The sequence below is a fragment of the Stigmatopora nigra genome, chromosome 6 (assembly GCF_051989575.1).
Source record: "Stigmatopora nigra isolate UIUO_SnigA chromosome 6, RoL_Snig_1.1, whole genome shotgun sequence".
In the NCBI taxonomy this organism is placed as follows: domain Eukaryota; kingdom Metazoa; phylum Chordata; class Actinopteri; order Syngnathiformes; family Syngnathidae; genus Stigmatopora; species Stigmatopora nigra.
In genome coordinates, this window is record NC_135513.1 from 9438997 (window position 1) to 9455196 (window position 16200).

The following is a 16200-nucleotide window of genomic DNA, read 5'->3' on the forward strand; positions in this document are numbered from 1 at the left end:
AGCAGTTTTTTTCCAACAACTGTTTCTATTTTCGATCGATTTAACAGTGTATCCTTGTTCTGGGTTGCAGCTATTTTCATTAGTGTTTGGGGAGACTGTGAAACCCATGCAGTGTTTTAACATGCATACTATTAAGACAAAACACAAGAGTGAATACACCACCATCCAAATGTCTGAATAGACTACGCGTGCTTATAATTAACCTATTGCCATCTATTGGAAGAGAATCATTCCCCCATCCCTATACAGCGCTGGTATAGAGGATTTGTAGTTACCACTCTTCTGACCAATAAGAAGATGTGTTTTCATCCAGTGTATAAATTACCAGTCAACCATTCTCCTCAAGCATCATGTCATACACATGTACAAAAAATAGTCACTTTTGCAGTGTAGATAGCCATATAGATCTTTAAAAAAATAATAGCACTCAAGATAATGATAGCAATATCAGCACATCATGTACAGAGCCAACATTTTGATACACGCACATAGAATATAAAAAAAAATCTCTCCCTATATGGCATCACATGGTGTTTTATTTTAACTCAATTAAGCACAGAAACGTATTGCTTTTTTTCAAAAATGTGTCATTAACCAGTGTATCAAATTGCAGTGAGACAAACCCATACAGTTCACCATTTATTCCAAGTAAAATAAAGCTGGTATGTACAGAAATAACTACAAAGTCACCTTCCATTGATCATTAGTTGGCAAAATCATTGTGACAACCACTTGAAAATAGAGACAAAACATCATATGCTGTCGTTCTGAATATATATCCAGTATGCTATTCTGATTGCCCTTAGATGAAGAAACAGAATGAAAAAAAGTGATTGGTTTACCCAAGACAAGAGGGATAGGTATATACTTCTGGAGATCAGACCATTATAATGTTGAAATGACAGACAATAACCCACACATACAGTAAAATGACTTTTTTTCAATGTAATGTAGCTTCATTACAGAGAAAAAGGTGGGATGATTTAATAGAGGTAAAAATGATTCTAAGTGTACATGTACTATTACCTGACAAGCAAACTTTTGCAATATGCACTTATGCCCAACTTGAATCACGCAAAATCCACGCTGAATGCTAATGATCTTGTCACCATGACAACAAGACAGCCTCTTCCCCCAAAGAGTGGATAAAGTGTCAAGTTGTGTTTATGAGTTTGGAGGCGATCTAATAGTTACCCGGTATGAGATCAGACGATATATGAGTAAAACAAAACAATAGTTCTTGAAGTTGAATTGCATGTTTTTTTTTATCGAATTTACTAACATGCTCAAATGTATAGAAATGTTTAAAGCATTAGTCATTTTCATTATTTGTTGATTGTTTGCTTTGTTTCTGTTTTTTTCTCATGCAAAGTAACATAACAAATGTAGTCATTACAGTAAAGTTAAGAAGTATGCAGTAATGTGTCTTTTGCCTGGTTTATGTAGAAAAAATGAAAACTAAATTTTGATAAGAATCCTTAAATATTATCTGGAATTCAGGAAAAAAAATTACCCCCAAAAAACTTAAAGTTATAACTGAGAACCCAACCTTCTTCAGGATTGTTTGGGAGGCAAGCATAAAGAAACTTTAAAAAAAAAAAAAAACGAAGTTCTGCCTACGTTTTGTATGAATGAAACCATAGTAAAGACTATCAGCTGTTAATTATTTTCTAGTAGACAGCAGTAAGGATTTAAGTCTGTTTTAAGAGTTGGAGGACAAGCCAAATTGAGCTGCATGTAACTCTGAGTAATCTCTGAGGGAATGTGAAGGAATTAGTGTGAAGACAGAAAAGGTGAAGGAAGTGACAAGAAGCAAGTGGCTGATGAAGAAGGCAGAGCTAAACTCCTACCACATTCATAGCACACTGTTAACACACCCCCATTTCTACAAACCCAAAGGCGACTTTATGTCTGATCTAGTTGTCTCCTTGGTGACACAAACACTAATCCCTCATTATGGGATGTAGGCTGTGGTGCCCCAAAGCCCCATTTTTTACTCTCATATCACACCATGGCAAATGCAGCAGATTACAGTAATCTGGGAACATTGGAGCAGACAGATTAGATTTAAAAATCCTTATGTCCATAAAATAAGGAGGAATGGGGTTAAAATACCTCGTCTAGCACATACACATTTTCATGCATGTGTGTTTGAAAATAAACTCTTAGGTTTTTCTTTAGTGTTTTTTTTTTACTTTAAAGTGGAACTAAACCCTTTAGTGGAAGAATACTTTGAATGTGCTAACAATATGAAATTCTTCTATTCCAGCAAATATGGTAGTTGTGGATTAACAATTAAACAGAATCATTTATTTATGTGAATTGATTTGAGAGAGCCGCCATGCTGGCCATCAAATATAAACATCATAACTACCCACAGGAATTGGGAGGTTACTTTAGGTCGCCATTAGATTTTGTTCAATTACTTTGTCCAATTTTTAACTCTTTCTCCATGAACTCAATTTATCAAAATACAATATTGAGTTTAGATTAATTGCATAGGCAAAAAGAAAGTTGGGTTTAGTTCCAATTTAAGAGTAATAGGCTATTCTCTCCTTTCATATAAAAATATAATACCCTTTTGATTAAGGTCCCTCTTCACTATGCGTATTTTTTTCAGTTTTTTTGTATATCTTTACAAAAATATATGAATTGAGTAAGCACGAGTGAGTGGGTCAATTATTTTTGTCAAGGACATGAAGCACAAAACAATGTCAAAATGTATTTAGTGCGGAGTGTTTAAATGTTTATGTTTATAGTGTATTGTATAGTGCTTTATCTGTGTTTAATGAGAAAGAAAAGCGAGCAAAAGAAGCAACAGTAATCCAAACAATTCTTACTTGAACTGAACTAGACATTCCTATCCAGCGAGTTTCCTTTTCAGTGATTCCAGCTGATGAATCAAAAGACAAAGGGTATTAATCCTTTGCAAATGCACTAATATATCGATGGTGCAAAACTATATTAGTAATTCAGCAATTCTTACCTCTGCCTCGACCATCTTCATCCTACCCAGAGCATCCTTGGCAGCATCCTTGGAACGGCAAAAAGAATATAGGCTTTACATATTTTACATATTGTTACCTTAAAACAGACTGAAAATGAATTACAAATATAATGCAGTCAGCTCTGACCCCCCATTTACCCTATTGCCTTGACTTGAGAATTTCTTCACAGAGTCAGCAAGTCCCTGAGTGAAGCGCCAAAGCACATTTTCATAATCTACACACGGACAAAGAAAAATTGGGTTATGCGGCGAGAACATCATCATTTAAGGACTCTAAAATGAACTGCACTACATATCACACCCAAATGATTTCACAAGAAAACTGCATTTGTTCACAAATAAGATGCCCTGGACTATAATGATGTAGGAGGAAACGGTATTGTGATAAACTGAAATTTATGGTGGATTTTTTGTGTGTCACCTGAAAGCTGAGCAGGAGATGCTCGCTCCAGCTGGGCTTTTTGCCACTGCAGCCTGTGTGTGATTTCTTTGTACTGATGAATGACATCAGGAGGGGGATCCCGTCGATTCTTTTGGTACTCTGCAATCTAACATAGAAGGACATTGACTGAGGGAACCTTAAATCAATGAAATGCATTCTATGCAATCAACTGCATACACAAAACTACCTTTTTTTCCAACCGATCTTTGTCGTAGTTGAGAAGGCTGAAGCTGTGCAACTTATACTGTGGAGGAGAACTGCTAGAGTGACTGCTCCTGTTGTCCCCATCATGCCTGGGTTTAGAGCGAGGAGATGGAGCCTATTTTCATATGAACAGACATACAGGCATATTAAGATTGTTTTTTTTAGAAACAGATGAGTACTGGCTCAATGACCACTGTGCGTAAATTGACAAAGGACAGCTTGGATCAGTGAAAAGTAAGGTTGAGCCATATTTAAATTGATATGATCAATTATGGTTCATAAACATGTTCCCCCAAAAAATTGAAAGTAAAATAAACACATTTTAAGGTTGAAAATGTGATGATGATGATGATGAAAATTTTCCACATTAAAAAAATTAACTCACCCGTACTTTTTGTTTCTCTGGAGGTGATAGTGCAGAGACTGGTTCAATTTTTAGCCACTTCTCGGTCGTAGAATGGAGTTCAACTCCGGATATGGGCTCTCTAATCTTAACCCTCACCTCTAATTTGCCACCTGTGGATTTACGCCCATCCATCACCTGAGAAAAACAGACCTCAGTCTAATGTGCAGAAGTAAATGCATATCTGCTGACAGTGTCCACATTAACATGTTATAAATTAATAAAGGTAACATATTTTCATCGTATGCTACCTATGAAGCGAAAAGTTGCATTAAGGAAAACCAAAAGTTGGTCTGTTATCGTCAGAATTGGACAATATCGCTACATTAGTCATCTAGTGATGTCAACCAGCCAATCGTGAATTTTGCGACGCAGACGTGACACAGACACTAACAGAATCCTCCCTATCAATGACCGTCGGTCTCACCCCCTTTGGGGCCTCGAACCTCCGGTCGAATAATGATAATGATAATAATCGGATATAGGCGTGTTCCTCGCCAGGTGCCTGATGTTAGCTGGGGTATAGGCTCCAGCACCCCACGTAACCCTTGTGAGGATCAGCAGTTTGGAAAATAAATGAAAAGAACTCACCTCTATGATCTCTCGAATGTCACAGCGGTTTTCCAAAGCATCAAGCTTCAGCTGAGCTGTTCCAACAATCTTGTCCGTTTTAAAGAGGCCTCTGAAAAATGCATGAGATGATTTTATTGACAAATGCCATCATTTGGGTGTCAACATCATAGGAATTTAAAAGTATACCCCTTGTGGATGATTTCAAATTTGAAGCCTTTGGACTGGATGACTCGTTTGAACCCACGGTGTGTTCTATTGATGTTGAGTTTAAACTGCTCTTTAAACTCTGGACTGCTCGTGCTTTTTACTGTGGTGGTTTTGTCCCTCTGTGCTTCCTCCTACGCATACAACGAGTGAAGTCATACACCTGTCTGCTCTCTCTCTCTCTCTGTATTTGAAAGGAACTTACCACACTGGGAAAGGGAAACTCAAACTTCACACTAGCATCGAGATCATTAGGTGACACACCTGAATGCAGGAAAGAATGTAATGATTGACATACAATATCATCTTGAGCAGAGTGGTAGAAATCTGCTTACCTGAGGGAACTGGTAGGTTAATGCCTCTAATGATATAGAGTATCATGTCATTAGGAGCAAGGTTGGGGTAGTTCCTACAGAAACGGACAGCTCAATATGAGTAACACTCATCAATTAGTGAAAAACACTGTGATCCAAACAATTCAGACTGTACATTTGAGTAATTTAGATCCCGGCTCATAAGGCTACCACTGAAGCCCATGAAAAATCTGTCATAGAGAGTTATTGTCAATAAAATAAAGAAGCAAGGTAATATGAAAAGAGTAAATAAATACATACAAAATGTGATTTTAGACTTTGAGAACTTTTCATTGTTATGTGTCTGTTGGAGAGTCTTGTTATGGACTAATGTTATGTGACGACAGTGTTTATCCTATAAATCTTGAAAACAATCAAGAAAATTTTTATACAGTACATACTAGGCAAATGATAAATGAAATAGTTTTAGTATTACCCAAAAAAGAAGTGTTATGACTTCATTGAATACACACCTTAAGGTGAAAGCATTTCAGAATTGATTTTTCTGGAATAACCTATTTTTACGTCAAGTTCAAATTCTAAAATCAAACAATAAATAAATGTCGAAAAACAACAGCTAAGAGTGTGTTGCTGACTTGACAACAGTGAAGATCTTCTCTTCAGTGCGACACTTTGGCACTGGCTGGCCTTTGCTGTGGGCATTCTTCAGCATCTCTATACTTTTGAACGACTCCTCTATAAGCTTTTCAGACCTGGAGAAAAGTAGATACAGACTTTAAATACACATATATTCATGGTAAGGAGGACTTAAAGCAAAGACTTTGAAGCTTTCTTTTTATACTGTATTTTAAGTTTGTGTTGTATTTATATTATACATATATATATGTGTGTGTGTATGTATATATATATATATATATATATATATATATATATATATATATATATATATATATATATATATATATATATATATATATATATATATATATATATATATATATATATATATATATATATATATATATATATATATATATATATATATATATATATATATAAAAAATCACATCAGTCTTTATTATATAATAATTAATAGCAGATATTCACTATTCATAATCCAGCTTCAGCCCTTGCCCCCACAAATAGCAAATATATTCATATCTGAGCCCTGCAGATTGCAAATTTTTCATAAGGGAGAGAGAAAAGTATGAACTATTTTGAAATTAGTGAACATTTTCAAATGAAACTTATTGCAACACGTCCTTACTTGAGAGCTTCGCCAATAATGCCCATCTGAATGAACTGCTGTGATTTACTCACACATTCCTGGAGATCGAGTTGTTGGAGAGAAAAGCAGATGCAGTGTAAAAGATTGCAGCCACAAATGCATAATTCAACATCTTGTATGTATAATTTCTAGAGCTGCTTTAAAGAAAGGCAAGAAATAACTCCCAACCTCATGCTGTTTCCGCAAAAGATCCATAAGGCCATGATATTGCTCACTGGTACGGGGAGAGAGAGATGTACGTGAACGAGCAAGCAAGTACTCATCCTCACTGACTGGACTTTGAGGTATCTGAGAGAAGTAAAAACATGATGAAACTATGAATTATATAAACATTTCTATTTTTGAAATATTTTAGACATGAAAAAAGACACTAACTTCCAAAAGACAGACAAAAAAACAATTAAAGTTAATGTTTATCCTTTTATTGTTGTCAAATAAACTTTCTACGTCGAGTTGTGAATACGAAGCTTTTAAAAAATAATCATAATAATGAATTATAATGTAAGCTAACAGACGCACAGGAATAATAGTTTTATGATTACACTATGATTACATTATGATTACATTATGATTACATTATGATTACATTGTGATATGGTGGCCCGGTGGATGAGTGGTTTGTGCATTGGCCTCACAGTGGGGGACCTGGGTTCAAATCCAGGTTGGTCCACCTTTGTGGAATTTGCAAGTTCTCCCTGAGCCTGTGTAGATTTTCTCTGGGTACTCCAGTTTCCTCCCACATTCCAAAGACATGCATGGTAGGCTGAACAAGTCATTGGGGATACAGATCTCACACATTCGTCAACATATCACAAGGATACTTTCTCTTTCTTTTTCTCACTCACAAACACATAAATAATGTATTTTTTATCTGTACCCGCCTACATAAATTTATGATGTTGAACTTTTTTAGTGACTCAAAAAAAAAAAACTGGTCCCAAATTTGGATATGCATGATTTCTTCATATTTTCTCTGAACTAAAGAAGACTGCATCTAAAAGTAGTTTATTTTTAATGTTGAAAAATATAAAAATGAAAAATAGAAGGAGAGCAGAGGAAACAAAAGAACATTAGACAGAAGCTCACACAACCTTGCTTTTCATGAGTTATGATTAGTTATAAGGATATGTTTCCAACCTTGGTGATATCGACAAGAAGACCAGACTTGGCAGCTTCGATCATTGGGTCGAGTCCTTTGGCATGTCTGAGGTGCTGCGCTGCTGTTGTCATATCCTACAATATTTGATCAAGACATTTTTAAGGGCTACTGTGTAAAGCTTACAGAAACACATAAACGTACGGGACACAATCTAACCATGGAAAACCAACTCTACCTTCATTTTCTTTGAGTGCAGTGCTACACGCAAAAAAGCTTGTCGCCGTAGCAACAGGAAATCCACTTGCTGTTGAGCTAAAGTGATGATTAGGAGAAAAATAAGTGATGGCCTCAGGGAGTAATCACACAGTGGATATGTGGGCATGGTTTAGAAACCGCCAACACACCTTTGCCGCCCAGTTTTGGTAATGTGGAAGCACTAGGGGCTTGAGACGCTGGAGATTTGGCTTTTTGTGCTGGTTGATGCACAGAGGGCTAAGGAAAAAGAACTATCTTTAATGAATATAACAATACTGATGAAACAGTGAAAATAGTAACTGCCAATTCCTCATAAAACATATTACATAGTATAGTTTAACAGTACATATCTGATTATGTTATTATGCTACAATAAAGTGGATAAGTTCTTCATAATACAATAGAATACATAGTTGGACTCTAAAGGGAAATTTTGTTTGTTTTTTTACCTTGTCCATCTCGTTTGCAGTGTCGTCATCTTCTGCATCTGGATCCTGATTTGCAATTTTCATGGCAGTTTCTAACACACCCATAAAGTTTGGCTTATCGCTCTCCGAACCTTGCAATGGTGGACAACCTAAAAAAGCCATACAAAGATGTACTAAAGATTCTACAACCAATAAAATGATACATGTATAGAATCAAAAGCCTACCTGGTGGTACAGGCAGATCAGATAAGTTCACAGGTCTACCAGCTTTGTGTGCTTTGATGGAATCCTGGTATTGCTGTTAAAATAACAACTGGTACATTTTACATGCACTCTTGGAAATGGCAATATTTAAAACTGGAAAGGTTTTTGAAACAATTTTTGTGTTCTTGGTTCTATTGTGAGGTAAGTCAGCCGTTTGCATGAGGGTAAGCAGTAAAGAAAATGACTAAATGAATGAATGAATGAATAAACAAGAGCAGCACATTCATTATGTCTTACATTCATTCGAACACGAGGCAGGAGACACCCTGAATTAGCCAGAAAACCCAGAAAAAACCCAAGCAAGCTCAGGTAGAACATGCTTTGTCCAATGTAAAAATCTTATTTTGATTTACACGACATATACCGTACCTTTACAATGCGCTGATGCATGCGGGATTTCCGCTCATCTCCTTTGTTTTTTGCTCCATTTGCTGCTGCTTTGTATATGTCCATCCTCTGTTGCAAGGCTTCTGCCAGATTGCTGGGAGCAGGAAGGCCTTTAAAAGGCACATGCATAATTAATGGTCAACATCCAGAAACACCTTTATCGTCCAATGTAAATCACTCAAACAGAACTAGCTACTTGCCAGCAGATGGTTCCGGTGTGGGTGTGGGTGTTGGAACTGTAGCGGTTTGTACTTTAGATGAAGGAGATGCTTGGGTCTCATCAATTACGTCTCCTGTGAATGATAACACAACAGTGGTTGGGACAAATTTCACAGAAGACATCCTGCGTGAATGGAAACAAGTGTAACAGATGCAGTACAATAATGATAAAGTAAACCCTAACCCTGAATGCTTAATTGGTAAATGGAGTGAAATGAATTTAATTGAGGTACACTTCAACATATACTGACCAGGGGATGGTGGGAGCAAGCTCAGGTCAACTGGTTCACTTCTATCAACAGCCTCCACCAGTGAGTCCAGATTCTGAATATGAAGAGGCAAAAAAAATGTTCTACCACTCAACTACACACAAAAAATGTGGCTTTTTAACAAGTTACCTTAGCAATGACATAGTGCTTTTTGGCAAGACCAATGTTACCAGTATGTTTGGCTTGTAAGGCTGCGAGCTTGTATTCTCTTTGTCGGGATAACACTGCTTGTTTAAGCTCTGAAAGAATAGACAAAAAAACACGTTATTCTTCAGGGATACAGAGATATAGACAATTTTGAGTATGTTGTCATAAAACCTGAGTGTTGTGTTCCAGGCTGACAGGGTGTCAGTGGAGAGATCATTGGGGTTCCAGGAGTGCTGGCAGTAGCCAGGCTCTGCGGTGGAGCTAGATGGACTGGCTTAGTATTATGAGCAGCTGGTTCTGCCTCCCGTACAGGTTTTTGATTGAATGGAGGGTAGGGTATTAACACAGGTTCTGGTATTTGTTGTTCTTTCGTAGATTCAGACTCAGCTGTGGCACTAGGTTTTCCACCTACTGCAACAGGAGGTGGCATCTCATCTTCATTGATGGGCTTTCCTTTCCGGACTGATGTAAGCATGGACTGCAGTGTCTGAGGAGAGCAAGGATAGGAACTTATTACCATAATTTACAGATTTTCGCCACCAAAGAAGCTAGTTGCACTTATCTTTATATAGCCAGGCAGAATGTGGAAGATTGGAACAATTCACCAAAGAGATCAATGATCAGGTTCTTAGTAGTTTTAAAGATTAAAATTAAACTTTAAGGTATATTAGAACATCACAATCATTAAACAAAACACAAGAATAAAACGAAACAATTACAAGATCTCTATTTATAATCGATCTATTTTTATGTTATGTCCCAATAACTTTTGTTCCTAAAAGTGTATTTTGCCCCATTTTGCATCAATGACAGATTACTAGTGTGTACATATAGCCTCATATTAGGCAAAACAATTCATATCATGATTCACAGGTCAAGATTTGATCCCAATTAATCTCAATGAAAATAGGTTTGAAATAAGACAGTTTAAAAACCTTTAATCCACGATCATATCTTCGAGCTTTGCTTGATTCTCCTGAAGCAGTTGCATTAGATATGGCAGCCTTGTACATCCCGATACGTTCCAATATGCGGGACTCTGATCCAGCTGCACCACTGGAATTTACAGGAGAAAACTGGGATGTGGCGCTTACTCTATGAGGTTGTAAGGTGTGAGCAGGACTACTTTGCTCCTCATCCTCCAAAACGTCATTCAACTCTGCCTATAAAGAAACAAATGTATTCAATTTGCAGTTTGGAAGAACAAATGAAAGAATGAAACCCCTTTAAATTGTCCATAATTGTTTTCAACCCAACTATGATGCAGCCTTTTAATGGATCAATTAATAGGCTTTTAAAGTATACTTCAGTCAACCCAAAATTTAAAGTTACAATGAAAATGTTCTTCATTTGCTTAATTATTCTGGGCGGTTAAGTTTTCCATCTTCACTGTTGTTGGTCTTTGGGAGAAACGGAAATCTTAAAAATGTCTCACCAAATGAGTGGAAGGATGTAAACAACTTCAAGAACATTTACAATGTAACAAAAAATATTTATCAACACCAGTTAGAAAATCATCAAATTTCATACTTCTATACAGATGAGTGTATGGTGTGTTTTACAAATAAAATTGTGCAGTGAAGTTCAAAATCCTATCTGTGACCATGAATGGTACACAGATGCATTATTATTTCTACAAGTTTACTTTACCAGCAGATCTTCATCGTTTTCTAGATCATCATCCTCCATGTCTTCTTCATCCAGGTCTTTCATGCACTGCCATTCGCTCAATATCTGCTATTGGAACAGGAGCTAGGTGACAAAAAACATTGACTGTAAATCAGCAGTACAGTGGGGCAAAAACAATAACGTGGGCATAAACCATCGAGTGGTCATCTACCTTTACTTTCACGTTTTTTCCTTTGAGGATTTCCTCCTCCCATTAAATTGTGTAGCTCAGCCTCCAGATCTTCATCGTTTGCGTCATCATCCATACCTCCGTCAGGGTTCAGGTCAAGGAGCAGCCCCATCTGAGACAAATAGACACATAAAGGAGCAAGGAAATCCCAAGAATGGACAATTCGTTCAAAAACTGTGTTGAGTTACCTGCCTCGCGCGAGCAGCCCCTTGACCCCGGGGAGGTGGGTTTCGACTTCGATTCATCGACTGTTACCTAAATTAAAACGTGGCTTCTAATTAAATCCGCCCACGACAACGAGGCAGTTAATTTGATTTGCATTAAACAGAATAGATAAAAAATAAATTCATTAGTTCTGGGCAGGTAGCCAAATGCAATTCATCGCAGTTTTAGTGAGCGTCAAACCTCTGGTTTAAGATGATTTACCTTGTCACGTTCAGGCAGTGTGGACTGTTTGCAAGAACTGGTCTAATCAGATCGAGACGTGTTAAATTTTGTTCCAAAATAAATGGTAAAATAATTCTAAAGCGACAGTTTTTTGTTAGCAGACTCCCAGCTGTCAAAACAAGAACGCCAATAACACTGGAGTTACTTCCTACATTGCGTCTCTCGTGGCAACGGACAATGTGCTTTACGGCTAAACGGAAACCGAGAATTTGCGACGTAAATAATTGAGGCGTGCTCTGCATCAGAACCAGGTGAATATACACTTAACGCAAGTAAGGAGGAATTTTATTTTTGTATCACTTATCATCAGTGAATTAACACAGGATGCATATAAAGTGTATATATAAATACGTTTGAAGTAAGTTTGTTAATTATTTAATCATAATATTATTCGCATCATTAGCTCATAGAAACAAACATGTTGTCTTTAAGCTAGCCAAAATGTGCAACCTTGACACCATTCCCTTTGGATTTTTTTTAACATGTGTAAACTTTTCTGTTCATTTTACATATTAATTAAGATAACTATTAGAAAAGATGACTGAAGAAAGTCCCAAGACCCAAGAAAACTTTAAAGATGGTAATGCACCATGACATTGCATTTTGTGTGCTACTTTAAAATATTAGTGTGTAACACTACAATACTATATGTCACATTGAACTGTTTTTACCGGTATTTTTTTTTCATACTGTACATTTGATGTGGCCTTCATTACATCAAGATTCTTCACAACCTTCAGAGCTTCTTTCCCCCAGAAAAATAAAAAAGACATTTGACATTCTTTCCTCCATCAGTCAGGACGACACATTGAAACAACAGGTAATCAGAATATGTTATAGAAAAAATACCAAGCCCTTTCTATTAAAGCCAACAGTTTTTCTCCTTTATTGCAGGATACTGGTCCTGCTGCACTTTTGTCTTCCCACTCCCCTCTACAGGTGCCTGCAATAATGCCTGTCCAAATTCAGGAAGTATCAGATTCCTCACTGACCAAATTAGATGTCATCCCCGACCAGAATTCTGAGGAGTCCAATGTGAATGAGGTTGTTAATGAGCAAGAAGAAGCAACAGTTAGCCAGCCCATCAGTGATTCTCAATTAGAGAGATCTCCTTTAAGGGATGAAAGCAAGAATGGAAAAGATGACGAAGAACAAAAAATGTCTGGCGAGCAAGACACTACTGAGTCTCAAACATCTACTGATCAACACAATGTCATTCTATTGGCATTTGAAGAAGCAGGTCCAACTGCTCGGGAAGATAAGAATATGACAAAGGATGATTTTCAGAGTGATTTCAAAAGAAACCAAAAAGTCGTGGCACTTGGTAATGCGAGCATGGGTGACACCCAAGAAGACAAAGCAGCTGTAGCAAGAGAGATATGCAAAAAGAGGAAAAGAATGGGTACATATGGTCTGACTGTGAAGGAAAGAAGTCATTTTTTACAGATGAGTAAGCGTGCAAATGGACAGGTTTTTGAGAAATTTGAAATGCAAATCTCCATTCATAACATTCTTAGTGAATCACCATTCTCACCACCTTCAATGCTTCCAACCTCCTTCGCTGGGAATAGAGAAGTGAAGCAGGAAGAGGTTCTTCTCCCCAGCCATGCCAACACAGTCAGGTAAGTCTCTCTGGATATATTATATTGATGATTGATTAGTTACAGTAACCAATGCTATATAACTGCTAAGTCAAGTACTGTATTTTCTGCACTATTAAGACAAAGCAGAGTATATGGCGCATATTTGATGATTGGCCTATCTTAAAATGTGTTTCATGTGGGGCACACCAGATTATAAGAGGCTGTAGTAGTACTGGTGGTTGTACTGATGGTGGTGGTAGTGAAGGTAATGGGAGAAGTAGTAGTAGTAGGAGATTGTGTTATACATCCATTAAATGTAGCTGTAGTATTAGTGACAGGGATTGTGTTATACATGTACTTAATGGTGCAGGGGTGCTATTATAGATTCGCAAGGTGGAGCTGTAGTAGTAGTAGTTAGTGGGGGGTTGAGTAATATATCCACTAGATGGAGCTGTCTTTTAGTTGTGCCATATTGTATGGAAAAATGTGGCAAATGTATCATAATTCTTAGCATGAGCATGATCATGTCTGGCAAATGTGTAAGTTTAATTTTTTGCCACAGTCAGGGAGTCTGGATTTATTTCCCACCAAACGACAATAAATACTTAAATTTAGACCAACTGTAAGTATGTGTATAGCCAGCTTTGTTGCGTTACTTAGATTAGATTGTTTCATTTTTTAATGTCAATGTCAATTGTATTCCGATATGGTTGATTTACATTCAGACAGTTTCATTTATGTTTGTTCAAACACAGACCAGAAACAAAAGTCCAAATTCTTGCAACCCTTTCTGATGGGAGAGGTCCAATGCACAAGCCAATTTGCCAGATTGCAATGGAAGAGAAGCATCATTTGAAAAATACATCTCCCTTAAAAGTTGACTCTGGATCACCAAGCCTAACTCCTGTTGACCTGGAGGTACAGTGTGTTGCCATGACAATCGATAAGAAGATTTATAGCATCTGTGATACATCATCTGCTAGCACCAAGAAAGAGAATGCTGTCAAACTATGTGAGGCTGCAGTTGCTCCCTCTGGTGGCTCGGAGAGGAAGGTGAGTTGTCAGATGGTAGTGCAAAAAACATCTATTTTCCTCTGGGTGAGTACACTGGGTTAGCTGCCTGAGCTTGGAGGGTTAACTACTGAATTAAAATTGCTGCTCCTCCATAATTTATAGATGGGTCTTAATGAAATTTGGTAGTTATTTCCCATGGATGTCAATCTTAAGGTGCCTGTTTTTTTTGTTTCATGGCTGATTAATTACATTAATGAATTGCAAAAAAATTAACATGCTATTTAATTTTTTTTCCCCACAGCCCGCTCTTGATGGTGATTTTCATCCTTGTGCTGTAAAAACAGACCACTCGCAATCCATGGACTCCACTGATTTCGTTTCAGACTCAAAGCTCAATAAACTTCCAATACGGTGAGTAGATAATCAGTCAAAAATAGACAGACTTAATCGAAATCTAAATGTAAGGGTTAAGACTTAATGTGCAAAAGGTACCTACTAGCTATTTTTCAACTGGTTTTAGGATTTTGATCATGTCTGTATGGGTGTGACCGGACTACAGATAATGATCAATGACGAGCATTTTGACCCCCCATTGCTTTACCACACTTTTGTAGTGCAAATTTCAAAAGCAGCCTTTTTTGCTACTTTTACAGACTTGTTTTTCAGAAGACAGTAGATTTTATACATCTGATAAATGTTCATAGTGAATATCAAATGCATTCAACAAAATGAGATATGCCTCTTCTCTAGTGAGGACCAAGCAATAAAGAAGAAAACTGCCAACCCCCTAAGCCATGACGAAGATGGCTCAGTATTGGTCTGTGGGCTCATCAAAGAACTGTCCTACCTAAAGTTGGTCAATCTGAGTCTTATATTATTCTGGTTCATTCTTTATTTACTGATTAAGCTCAATCCGTTGTCTTTCAGTCGAACTGTTATGGCCGCTCATCGGGAGATTGAGAATATGCGGCGTGCCAGCAAGAATTCAAGGAATTTACCTCGTTGAGATACATCTACATACAGGAGGATCCTAAGTCAAATGTCAATATAAGAATATATTTTTCTTATGTTATTGAGACATTTGGCAAGAGATTAGTTTGTAGCACAAATTCTTTTTTGATGATAAGTTCTATGGCATTTTGGATTTCTTGCCAAGTAAAGCTGTTGCTTGTTTATTTCTTGTGCACTGTCATTTTTTCCCACATTAACAGTCCTTTACTATTGGCTTTGGAGTTCAGTAGAGAAGCAACCGGTTGTACAGAGATAAAAGTAGTTGTTATGTACTTCAAAATGATACTCAATTAAAAGTGTTTTTCCTTTAGATGACTCTATTACAAATAAAACAGTATTTGGTGAAAAGAATACTCATCTAATGTATAAATGCTTCCAATGCCTGATTGTTATTCAACAATGGGATTTTTTGGTGACGATTTCATCTGTATGAACTGCTATAATTAAGTGTCGCCGTATAACATTTGGGGTGCCGCACGGTTCAGTTCTAGGTCCACTGCTCTTCTGTCTTATCATAAAATATCTGCAAACCTTCAATTGTCACCTGATCTCTATACAGTTGTAGTCAAGACCTTCCATTAATGACAAGAGAAAGTGTGGCGTAGAGGTTTAGTCACTTGACTCCCATGTGGGAGACGGGTTCAAATCTCGGTTGGGACACATTTTCACTTTGTTGTTTCTGTGGATTTCTTGTCATGACACTCAAATGATTACAGAGAAAAGTGTAAGCCACTTGGTGGCGCAGAGGTTAGAACACTGGACTCCCGTGTGGGAGACCTGGGTT

The 16200-nt window shown here is 37.2% G+C and overlaps 2 protein-coding genes across 5 annotated transcripts; one reads left to right on the plus strand and one right to left on the minus strand.

Moving 5' to 3' along the window:
- Nucleotides 1-516: 516 nt before the first annotated feature.
- On the minus strand, nucleotides 517-11988 carry cc2d1a (coiled-coil and C2 domain containing 1A). Its single transcript, XM_077719188.1, is given in 29 exon segments — nucleotides 517-2893; nucleotides 2987-3034; nucleotides 3146-3222; nucleotides 3429-3555; nucleotides 3637-3768; nucleotides 4039-4194; nucleotides 4648-4738; nucleotides 4816-4967; nucleotides 5039-5097; nucleotides 5169-5242; nucleotides 5783-5899; nucleotides 6415-6473; nucleotides 6604-6723; nucleotides 7573-7668; nucleotides 7770-7846; nucleotides 7939-8026; nucleotides 8239-8366; nucleotides 8443-8515; nucleotides 8851-8978; nucleotides 9069-9161; nucleotides 9339-9411; nucleotides 9486-9595; nucleotides 9675-9990; nucleotides 10439-10666; nucleotides 11154-11220; nucleotides 11222-11255; nucleotides 11344-11473; nucleotides 11550-11616; nucleotides 11788-11988. Coding segments are annotated over 28 exon segments (2943 nt in total). The 5' UTR covers nucleotides 11607-11616; nucleotides 11788-11988; the 3' UTR covers nucleotides 517-2860.
- LOC144198271 (uncharacterized) lies at nucleotides 11448-15580 on the plus strand. Of its 4 annotated transcripts, none has more exons than XM_077719189.1 (9): nucleotides 11448-11584; nucleotides 11907-12080; nucleotides 12330-12388; nucleotides 12531-12628; nucleotides 12703-13430; nucleotides 14147-14444; nucleotides 14707-14816; nucleotides 15156-15257; nucleotides 15333-15580. In XM_077719189.1, exons 3-9 carry the CDS (start codon nucleotides 12346-12348, stop codon nucleotides 15409-15411), a joined length of 1458 nt encoding a protein of 485 aa, XP_077575315.1. In that variant the 5' UTR covers nucleotides 11448-11584; nucleotides 11907-12080; nucleotides 12330-12345; the 3' UTR covers nucleotides 15412-15580. The 4 variants fall into 4 exon arrangements, with proteins under 4 accessions (XP_077575315.1, XP_077575317.1, XP_077575319.1 ...); XM_077719191.1 differs by having other exon boundaries at nucleotides 11907-12059; XM_077719193.1 differs by lacking the exon at nucleotides 12330-12388 and having other exon boundaries at nucleotides 11449-11584; nucleotides 11907-12059.
- The last annotated feature ends 620 nt before the right edge of the window (nucleotides 15581-16200 follow it).

Excerpts from the sequence above, each read along its gene's own strand:
- LOC144198271 (XM_077719189.1), top strand. The coding sequence starts at position 12,346 with ATGACTGAAGAAAGTCCCAAGACCCAAGAAAACTTTAAAGATG. Across the intron at positions 13,431-14,146 it reads AGCCATGCCAACACAGTCAG|ACCAGAAACAAAAGTCCAAA; the intron begins GTAAGTCTCTCT and ends GTTCAAACACAG. Across the intron at positions 15,258-15,332 it reads AAAGAACTGTCCTACCTAAA|TCGAACTGTTATGGCCGCTC; the intron begins GTTGGTCAATCT and ends GTTGTCTTTCAG.